General features: G+C 37.4%; 1 protein-coding gene across 1 annotated transcript in view; it reads right to left on the reverse strand.

Annotated features, from left to right (window-relative positions):
• The window catches only part of nkain2 (sodium/potassium transporting ATPase interacting 2), a 172,557-nt gene extending 168,117 nt beyond the window's left edge, over positions 1-4,440 (reverse strand). The window contains exon 1 of the mRNA XM_067383178.1: positions 3,741-4,440. Within this exon, the coding sequence (XP_067239279.1) occupies positions 3,741-3,794 (54 nt within the window). The 5' untranslated portion in view covers positions 3,795-4,440. The remainder of the gene's footprint in view (positions 1-3,740) is intronic.
• Positions 4,441-12,047: the final 7,607 nt, after the last annotated feature.

Raw genomic sequence — 12,047 nt, forward strand, 5'->3', positions numbered from 1 at the left:
TTAAAGTGACAGCAACCAAAGCTGTCTGTCATCGAAGATAATCAAAGAACAAAGGTAACAGAGATAATTACTTACTGCTCTTGACTAAAGAACTTTTGTAGCTTTAATAATGATTAATCTATATTTAATTTAGACTATAATTTATGCAGTGTAGACTGTTTGGTAACTTTATTCGATTTCTGTATTTTTCTGTATTCGAAATCTGTTAGACAGGTAGGAAGGGCACAGGTAAATATGACATTTATTATTGGTTTACGTAAGGATTGTTCTAAGTTCACTTAACTTAAAAGTTAAAGTATTTTTTAAGCTTTTGAATGTTGAATGGCTATAATTCATGTTTAAAATTGGGGGAAAATATCAATATCATCGAGACATCAGTAGCAGTATTAGTATCAGTGATACTGGCCTTCATTCATAAAAAGATGACATTAAACAGATAGATAGATAGATAGATAGATAGATAGATAGATAGATAGATAGATAGATAGATAGATAGATAGATAGATAGATAGATAGATAGATAGATAGATAGATAGATAGATAGATAGATAGATAGACTACACTAGATAAAACACTTACATCCCCCTACTGCGCATGAGTAAAGCTTCCACCTGCGTCATTCCCGCTAGGCGTTTATTTACTTTCCGGCTCTTTGAAACTTTGAGGCAATGTCGAGGAAAGGCACTGAGTTTTTTAAATGGACCGACAGTGTGGTGGAGTTGTTGCTGCGAGTAACACAGGAGTATAAAGTGGCCAAAGCAAGCGAGAATGTAGACTGGGAGACGTGTCTTGGCTGAATTGGTCATATGACTGCATCACATGACTAAAAATGCGTCATCGTATTCAAAAGCCTACGTTTTCACAGTCCACACTACGATGCGAAGATGGCGTTTTCAAATTTATCCACTTTGGAGAGCGTTTTCCAAAAGCTATGTTTTCGTTGACTTAAAACGCCATCTCAGTGTGGATGGAAGGCCAAAACGGAGAGAAAAATATAACGTATTAGTGTGGACATGGCCTAAGAGGTGTTATCACTGCTCTGCTTATCCATGCTAGGCCGTATGGATGGGCAGGGAGTTCTTGCCCAGAACAGAACATACCGCCAGTCCAAACTGTATGCTAACTGCCAGTCATCTTTGACGATAGTGATCCTGACAGAAACCTTATTTTTAAGCAAAAATAACTATATTGTGATATATACTGTTATCATGAAATAAAATTACTCATATATAAGATTTTAGTCATATCACCCACCCCTGCCAACATGTAAACAAATCTTCCTGACAGGCTGAAAAAAAAAAAAAACTTGTGTACAGCTGATTCCCAGAAGTTTCCTTGCGGGCAGCCAATTGGAACGGGTGGATTTCACCAGCTGTATTCATCTTTGTATACAATATGCATCAAAGGAAGGCTGTCGGAGGATGAAACTAAGAGGACAATTTGACAACGGTTATCAAGTTCTTCATCAACCATAATAGAGTCAAACTATTTTACCAGATGTCCTTCCTATTAATGCATCTTTGAGCAATCTCTATGAACACATCCCCTTGAGTATACAATATTCTTTCATTGCTTCAGTGTCAGAATGTTGGGCCTCCAGGCCAGACTGTTAGACCACAGACATTTATACATGCCAGACACAAAAACCACCAGAGAGAACTCTCATAAATGCTTTAACTATGGACATTTATCTGTATTATTGCCTTAGGCAATAAAAACTAGTCTGCCTGGTAATTTAGCAAAGCTGGGTGCATTATGTGTTTTTTACAGCCATTCCTATGGAAGAAAAGGCTAACAAAGATAGATGAGGAAAGAGCTTTGACAACTTTTTTTTATTCATTTTTCTTCATAACTCTGAGACTACGTTACATGCTGAACTACATGCCATCCTTTGGTTAAAAAAAGTTGTTGGTGGAAATTGTGACACAAATGATATCAACCCAGTATATCTCACATAAGACCATACTTATGTTATACTTATAAGATTTCTGTATTTTTTTTTTTTTTTTTTTTACGCTACTAAATTCTTTTAGCTGTCAGGAATAAATGTGCTTAATGCTAGTCATGAAGTCTAAGAGGAACCAACAATATCTGAAATCCTTTTAAATTTAAAGTTGATATCAATGCATTCTGTAACAGCGTTCATAAATAATTTCACGACAAATTTTATGACAATTTTAATTCATAACTAGTGAAGCAATTGCCCCTGACTATCATGATTAAACTATGTGGTGGCTACCAGCAGCAAGGCTTTTTCTTCATACAATCACCCTTCTTTTTCTCATGATATGAGAGAACATTACTAAGCATTTACCTAGTAAGTCAATTTAGTTGCTCTGAGTCTCCCTACTTACAGAGTGTGACGAGAGGAACAAATACAAAACATTACAAATACAACATTGTGTTTTTGAACCTTCCAAATGAGGGCATCCCTGTTGTGCTCAGAATGAACTCTCTCGCAGGATAGTAGCAAACATGGGGAAAAAGGGATCGGAAAAGGTCAGAGAAACACAAAAGAAAATAGAGGACAAAAGAGAGCTCAGATCAGTGCACCAAAAAACAAAAAAACATGAACTCCCCTCAAAGCTTTACATCAATCAGCACAAAACCCACCCAACGGCTTCTAAAAGTAACTTGCTCACCTATGACATCATCCCGCTCAAATGATATGCTTATGACATCATCCCACTCAAAGAGTGGCTTCTAGTCACGAACACTGAGTAAGGTCTGATTAATAGACACCAGGTGGTGACATCACCCACTACAGCTGATTCTTCGGGTTAATGACCTGTGTGATACATTAACCTACAAACGTCCATTTGGATTAGTGTAGTCACGCTTGCCAGTTGTCATGTGATCTATCACGCACTTCTGATTCACCATGCCAGCTGGTTGGCATGGCGAGACTGTCGCTGGCCACTATCCATTACTGTAACTGAAAGAGTGATTCAAAAGGTGTCATACAGATAGTCTGGGAAGAGTAAAATTACTCAGTTCTGTGAATTCTTGCAGAGCGCAATGTTGCTGTACAAACACCAGACTGAAATGGGACTGGATTAGAAAACATTAAATGTAGAATTCTAACGTAAAAAACCCTCTTAAGGAATAGCAGAAGCAATAAGTAATCGTTTTCTGCTTTAGTAGGTCAATGAGACTTGGCTTAGAATCTTAAACCTAAAACTCCTAATTGGCTGTCAGGACTCATGGTAGTGGGAAGATAAGCATAAATGATAGTGGCCCCAGGCTAATGACACAAGCCCTGCCTTCATGAGCATCATCAGCCCTCCGGCGTAATATAACGAGGCAGGGTTTCCACATATAGCCCTACATTATTTCCACTAAGATACATACATCTTAGTACCGTATCAGTGACTTCTAGTCAGGTGGTCACTTGGGTTCTTGAGTTCTCAGGTTCACTACAGTTTTTGCACAATTACAAGTGACAACTCTATAAAATCACATTAAATAAAAAGGCACAAGCACCCAGAAACAATCAGATTAAAAGCCTTGGCAAGCAATCCGAAAGGTTGTAGGTTCAAACCCTCTATAAACTTTAACCCAAGGTCAGTCAGACTGTCCTGATCCACAAATTCACCTGTTTTTATTAGAAAGCGATGCTGTAATTTAGAAATTAGTAGCCTAATGAAAGATCTTGGCTGGTAATCTGTAAGGTTGTAGGTTCAAATCCATAAACTATCACCATCACAGCAGGTAGAAATTACTTAAGCATTTTCACTTACCAATTGCATGCCACATATAAATGCCAGCGTGCATCTACCACTGCAACAGCCCATCTTGCCCTCCTTCGAGTCCGTGTTTCCACGTGGGTCGCTGTAACTCCACAAATGATGCCCAGGCAGCGGGTTTAAAGGGATCTTTCTTCACTCCAAAGGCGATAGACGCGAATCAAATACGCCCTTCCGATGAACGCATCCCAAGCGCTCCACCATATAGGAAGAAGATATGAAGAAAACTGCATGTGTTTGTTTGAAAAGTAGAATTGAGGTGTAACGTAAAGTCAAAGAGATACGGACAACACTTCTCTAAGTTAGCGGAGAAATAACGCTATCTCCAGATCCAGAACTGAAAACATGTCAATATGATCTTCCACGGGTCCGTGTCTGAGAAACAAAGCCACCCAGTGTTGTTTACGCTCTCATTGCTCCTCCCTCGCGAGAAAGAAACCGAATGAACACATTTTAAACAGTAGTGACTCGTTTTCTTTCTCTGGAAGCCGCGACGCGCGTGTTTAGTTGTCCAGCAGGAAATCCACGGGAATGGTGATATGAGGACAATAATCCAAGCGCGCGTCCTGCAAGAGCCGTTCAGTGCAACTGAAACATGTCTTCTTCGCGGGTCCCTCAACTACTATTGGTCCCTTCCAGCGTTAACTTGCTCAGTTCGGGTGTAGAGGAGGACAAAGAAGCGGAACATCTTGCACCATCTGACGCTCCAGATTGAATGAAGCGCACGCGGTGCTGCTCTCCGTGGGGATGCGACTCGGTTTGTTTCTCACGCAGCGGCTGGTGCTGATGCTGTACAGAGCGCAGATGAGGACCTGGACGTCCCTCAATGCACCGGATGAGCTCTCTGCTCCCTCTCTCAGTGGGCGTGAGAGCAAGGCGATATGGAAATAATGACTGTGTGGTGTTTGGGGTCACTCGGCAAGATGCAGATATATAGCGGGCTGTAATTGCTTCAGTCGCCCTCAGGAAATTCCAGGTCTGAATTTAAACGGCTCCCGCGGGTTTCACAGTCTACAATGAAAAGAAACGTCCTTGTTACTAATGTATAACAATTATTTTATCAATCTTCCATTTTGTAGTTAGTGTAGATATGTTCTTTAGACAAGAAAAAAGTTTATTTTCTACCACACTACCGATTTTGCTGCTTATGAAGGGGTTTATATTGCAAAAACGACTTGTATCCTGCTTACACTCTACTCGCAAAATAAACAATAATAAAATAGGTGTACATAAAATATTGATGTAAGTTGACATTACTTTATAATTTGAGCTGTATTAAGAAAAATATAGGCTACAAATTACTAATTATGTTAGCTAACGTTACATTTAAGAAAAAAATATTCCAATACAGCATATAGGCTACTAGGCTAGCAAACAAAACAAACCGGCTAGCAAACAAGCGAACACTGCAACAATATTAACAGCTTAATAATACTTTAATCTAATAATAAGTCTGTATCTGTCTTTATTGTCAAACACAGTCGAAGATATGACAGTATATTATAGCTATATGCTGTAGCGTCGATTTTATTTACCTGAGCGGACTGTTGCCACTTTTGATACCATGCCCGTGACTGACCAATCAGAATCAAGTATTCATTAGAGCCGAGAAACACATGCAATATACACTTTATATACTATATAGGTCTATACACTCTAGGAGCATAAAAGTGTACTTGCTTGTATCCTATACTTTTATACTTAAAGGTGCCATAGAATTGAAAATTGAATTTACCTTGGCATAGTTGAATAACAAGAGTTCAGTACATGGAAATGACATACAGTGAGTCTCGAACACCATTGTTTCCTCCTTCTTATGTAAATCTCATTTGTTTAAAAGACCTCAGAAGAACAGGCGAATCTCAACATAACACCGACTGTGACGCAACAGTCAGGATCATTAATATGTACGCCCTCAATATTTGCATAGTCCATGTTCAAGGCATTAGACAAGCCAGTATTAACGTCTGGATCTGCACAGCTGAATCATCAGACTATGCAGGTAAGCAAGCAAGGACAATAGTGAAAAATGGCAGATGGAGCAATAATAACTGACATGATCCATGATATGACATTTTTAGTGATATTTGTAAACTTTCTTTCTAAGCATGTTGCTAATGTACTGTTAAATGTGGTTAAAGTTACCATTGTTTCTTACTGTATTCACGGAGAGTCATGTCGTTATTTTCATTTTTAAACACTTGCAGTCTGTATAATGCATAAACACAACTTCATTCTTTATAAATCTCTCCAACAGTGTGTAATGTTAGCTTTAGCCACGGAGCATAGCCTCAAACTCATTCAGAATCAAATGTAAACATCCAAATAAATACCATACTTATGCGATTAGACATGCTGCATGACGAACACTTTGTAAAGATCAATTTTGAGGGTTATATTAGCTGTGTGAACTTATGCAATGTATTATAGAGTCGCAAGCTCAGGGCGGGGAGCGTGAGGATTTAAAGGGGAAGCATGCTGAATCTGTGCATTTATAATGATGCCCCAAAATAGGCAGTTAAAAAAATGAATTTAAAAAAAATCTATGGGGTATTTTGAGCTGAAACTTCACAGACACATTCAGGAAACACCTTAGACTTATATTACATCTTGTGAAAAAGCATTCTAGGGCACCTTTAAAGTTAACGCTGGTGCAACGCAATCCCAAATAGTCGGCATAAACACAAACACAAGCCCACACCCACAAAAAAAATACACACACAATCAGTCTCTCTATCAATGTTTATGACATGCTTTAATTTTCCCAGCAATCTTGAGTGGCAGAACCATGTATTTACATTCCGATTTCCGGAGGTAATGACTGCAGGAGAAATTGCAGACCCCTCCTTCCTGTCATGTCCTTTGGTCCAGATAATCTCGGATTGATTTCACTTGTACCTGGGAAACAGACAGAATTAGTGATACTGCATCATGTTTGTGTGCATGTTCCATGCCACATGACTTAGCCTATCTGCGTTTTCCGGCCATCATGCCTAGTCCTCACATTTGCCAAGTTTCCACAATGTCCCCAAGCAAGCAAACCATTATAAACAAATCCGGTGGAAATGAAGGCCATTAACCTCAGCTCATGACAAAATTAATAATACAGAATCCTCCTGGAATGTATTATATGTCATGAATAACCTAGTATTTTGTTTACATGCATTTGTTTCTTTGTTCCCTTAAAAGTCATTATAACTCTTAGAGACATAGTTGTCTTCAGTTCAGAGATTTGAATTTATTACATTCACATCACAAAATTTTAATTATCTGCCTGAACGTGTTACACTGCTTGTATCTGATAGCTTTCTAAAATCTTAATCTAGTTTTGGTTAAACTGGGACGAACCAATAAAGAATACGAAATTAAGGAGGACTGCACATCTGTAGCAGCTGTATGGAGAGATATCGATCCTTTAAAAATTCATGAGCTACTGCAGAGCCCATGACTTCTATCGCTTTAAATTGGAAACCAGACTGATGCACTTTCCTGCTTTGTGCTTTAGCGAGGTTGAACTTTGGGTTCTCCTTAATGTTTTATTTGATCTGCTCTTATTCAGTATGCCATAGGCTTTTCACCCAACCATAACAGTGAAAAATCAGGGCATTATTCTTTCAAAGGTTCCTTAGCACCTTGAACACACCCTCATTGACAGGCTAAACTGTGGATGTTAAAGCTGTATTGTGTAATTTAAATATCACAATGGCTACTTCACATTGATTTACAAGACAGATATGACAGTCGATGTGGCTTTGAATGCATTTATAGGCTGACTCCACCACAAAACATGTCCACTGTGTTATGCTAATATACTGTATAGGCTGTATTTTCCAAAGCAGCTGTTCCACTACATCTCATATCGAAATCTTTGTAGCAGTATGAATCGCAATATTATCAATTGCTCACTGAGATGGAATTCTTATAAAAGATTTGTGACATGTGAGCAGATGGTTGCCCTGCTACATAGATGTTTTTCTCAGTTGCAAAGGGTTCAGCTAAGGGCTAAATACATTATATACATTCAGGGCTTGACATTAACTTTTTTGATCACTAGGCACTGTGACTAATGTTAGTGATTTTCCAAAGTTACTAGCCACTCAGCATTTTCACTGGCCACAATTTCTGACATCGATACCATGGGGGAAAACTGCCATATATAGATCTTTTTAATAATTTGGCAGCAGGCTGCTGTCACTTTAAGATCTGACACACAGATTGTTTACATTCATTTAAAACATAATTGACTGTTTATATGAATACTCACCAAGACCGGTATTTTGACATTTTTTGTGTGTGTTTTTGACTGTTTAAGCGCAATAAGCAGCGAAAAAGAACAGAATTTTATACTGAGAGGCGGCTTTATGTGTGCGCACTTTGGGTGTGAGCACAAAATCTGCGGGAATGAGAAAATTATACGTAATACGTGTAATCCCAAGCTGATATTCAAGCCCTGTAACACCAACAATTTTCATCCAGAGGAAATGAAAAGAATGAGTGAGGGGAGGCGGGAACTCACTGTCGGAGAGATGAGAGAGCGAGAAAGAGCTGGTATCGTGTATCTATTCTGTGGAAAATGACTAGCCTATTAGAAACGTTTCTGATATTTCAGTATCGATATTGAAAAATCTATATTTTTGGACAAGACTACATTGCATTTAGTTTATTATTTCAGATGCCTTTTTAAAAGACTAGAATTGAAATATATATATATTATATATAAAATTCAAGTGTTTTCAACCCGCATTTGGCGGGTTGGTGTTAATGTCAAGACCTGTATATATTCATTAACACATTTCTGTTCTTTGAAATAAAGCAGAAATAAAATAAAATACAAATATTAATTGAAAACTTCAACTAAAACTAAATAAAATATCAATAAAACTAAAATAAAGCTAAAATAACATACTGATTGCTTTGGATAATATATACCATTTTTATTTACAATTTCGTCTCCCATAACTGCAACATCATTAATTTTTTTTTTTGTCCTCGCCCAAGAACACCCATTCTGCAGGCATGTATATTAAGTGACTCTATTTGTCACACACCGCAACTATGGGTATGCATGACTGCAGTGAGGTACAGTATATTAGAGGTAATTGGTAATTAGTTCACAAAAGCCAGTGTTAACAAACTGTAGCAGTCTTGCTTTACGCTACCTGTCGGTATGTCTTAATAAGTGTAACACTGAAAGCTGATTACATAAGCTCCAATAATGAGGTGTTCAATAACAGCCTACAGAAGGGCTGTTCAATTAATTTTTTAATAAGCCAGTGATTGGCCCCTCTGGGTGTTTCAGTGCCCCCTTGTGGATGTGGGATAACATTTCAGCATGCTTTTTTTAACAACTCTGCATTAAATTCTGCCATCTATTATATGTTAGGGCTGTCAAATGTCTATTAAAGTTAATTGATTATATTATTTTGCATTAAAACCCTTACTTTAAGCTTAACGAGTCCCAACTGGGCCAAATCTGCAGGATTCCACATACTCCTTTTCCTGTGTGAAATAAACATATACAAGCAATTATCCAAATATGCATACAATAAAGTTTGAAACAGCAATGCATGGAGCATTATTTTCACACATGTACAACAGATGCATCATGTTCACCATCTAAACAGTGCATCAGATAAACACTTCACACAATGTCTGCTGCTGTGTTAGGGAGAGCACAGCACTTTTGCAGCTCACTGCCAGTATTAATCATTTAAACCTGCATTCCAGAGGGCCATCAGATATTGATGATAATTTCCTGCCCCCAGTTTGTTTGTTGCTCTGCGACAGACTGTTTGATCAAAGTTTGCAAGTGATGCAAGTTGCTGTTTATGTAAGCAATCCACAGAGCAGACAAGGGGAGGTGAATAACACCCAAAAGGTAAAGAATAGTTCACCCAAAAATTACAGTTTTGTCTACTCACCGTAGTTTTTTAACTATTTTTATTTACTCACCACCATTCTGAACCAGTACTATATGCTTTTTTTCACCTCTGTATTTTTTCACCTCTTTCCATAAATAAAAGCTCAAAGTGACCACAGTCAAGCTCCAAAAAGAAAAGTCTCATAAAGGTGGTCCATTTCAATTACAAAGACAAAAGTCAATTGGACCACTTTTACTAAGGTCCGTTCACACCAAGAACGATAACTATAAAGATAACTATAACGATAACAATATATGCGTCTACACCAATGTAAGTCACGCGCTGCGGTTTCAAAGTGTGTACAATATGTTTCTGCTGTTCTTGTTGCAGTTACACAGCTTTAACCAGCAGATGTCCTCAGTATGCCATGTTTCGAGTGAATAGCTAGTGCAATCGATCTAATCTAATACTGAATTTAGCTGACGAAGTCAATATAGTTGAATACAAACAACGCATAGTCTTTTTCACTGCAACTTCAAAGGAAGCAAGACAATGTTGTCAAAACCAGCACTGGATACCTGAGGTAATTTTTATGTTACATAGTTTGCTAGGCATAATGATATCGTCGTTAATACTTCTCACCATTTATTCTGAGGGTATGACCGATTGTTTTCCATATATCCATTTTCTTTTAAGTATCCTTGAAAAGGATTTTGTCAAAAAGTGGTGGCTTTTTCTGGACCTAGCGATTAACTTCTTCTCAATGTCGTCTTCCAGTTGAAATGCGCAACAGCACGGGCCCTTAAATTAGAATGGATTCTGATTGGCTGTCAGTGTTTTATCGTTCAACAGCTGGAAAAAAAAATCGTTCTGAAAGTGATCCCAACGATATCGTTTCTCTATATCGTTATCGTTATATCTGTGCGTGGGACAGTGCTATTCTTTTATATTTAGAACGATTTTTAGAACTATATCTTTATAGTTTTCTTTATTTTTATAGTTCTTGGTGTGAACGGCCTTTATGATAATTGTTTGGTGACTTTTTAAAATCCTATTTGTACAATTTTATTGGAAGAGCTGCACAGTGCTCTACAAAAGTTTTCAGATGTTCAACTTTTAAGTTCCTTCAGGAAAATATAACAGTAAATGGATACGGAACAATGTGAGTTCAGCTAAATACACTGTAAAAAAAAACTTTTTACTACTTTTTAAAACTTTTTTACTAGTTGCTTATTAGCTTGCATACTGGCTTTTTATTAGTACTTATAAAGCACATTTTAATGCCTTATTCTGCACTGTAAACCCTAACACTCAAAATACTTAATTCGTTTGAGTAGGACAAACTTAAATTAAACAAATTAGTTCAGTTAAATTAACTGTTATGAGTATTTAAAACTTTCTTTTACTTTTGAGTTCACAGCACTGACATATTTCAAGTAAACTAAACTGTTTTGCCAATGCTTTGCCCATGGCACTTGAAAGGAAAAGTAAATGCTAAAATCAAGTGTTATATAATGTTTTTTGTGCAAGATTAATGGTAAGGGAGATTTAGTAGTGATTAATGTTTTGTTATACTAATTTAGAAGAGTTGGTCATGGTGACAAGTGCACTGTAAAACTGAACAGTGAAATTAATTAAATGAAATTAGTTTGTTTCACTCAAATAATAATAAAAGTTCATTGTACTTAACAGAAAAAAAGTTGTGTGAACTCAAAATTTCATTGTAGCAAGGTGAACTTAATATGATTGAGTTGAGTTGCAGCAGATTTCTAATTCCCAGCATGCTTTGCATCAGACTGTATAAATCATAGACTGTAAAAAAATATGGACGTAGCGTCCGTGACGTCACCCATAGAGTTCTGAACAGCAGTTTTGAAGCGAAAATGAGGCCGCAGCCATCTTAGCTGCGCGTCACTCCCGGATAACTGAAAATGGGCAAAGAGGCGGGGAGGTGGTTTGAGCTGATGTGATTGGTTGCTGAAACCACGCCCGCCTAGCTCGACATGACCATGTTAGCAAGCAAAGGAGCTATCTATCTAGATACTATCTAAATAATTAATAAAGATAAATTTTAACATCAGAAAGTTCTAAAGGTTTACTGTCAATTTACAGTGTTTTTTTTTTTACAGATTTTTTAAGTTGGGTGTGCAAATAACAACATGGAACATCAAATGGGACTTCATACCTTTATAATAGAGATCGTGAGATGAATCCAATCTGTGGCACTTGGGTAAAATATAAATGTAAAAAAAACATTTCACATTTCTTCTGAATGATCTGCTCTCTAGTCATCGTTCTTCAAGAAAGGATGCAATCTGAGCAGCGATCGTATCTAACTAACAAATGAGCCTGTGTCCAAAGTATATTTTTTTCAAAATAGTGCAGCAGTTTTAGTTATAATATCCAAGCAGTGCTGTCAGAGTTGTATATCCTCCTGGTA

Source organism: Chanodichthys erythropterus, chromosome 4, assembly GCF_024489055.1.
Source record: "Chanodichthys erythropterus isolate Z2021 chromosome 4, ASM2448905v1, whole genome shotgun sequence".
Classification (NCBI taxonomy): domain Eukaryota; kingdom Metazoa; phylum Chordata; class Actinopteri; order Cypriniformes; family Xenocyprididae; genus Chanodichthys; species Chanodichthys erythropterus.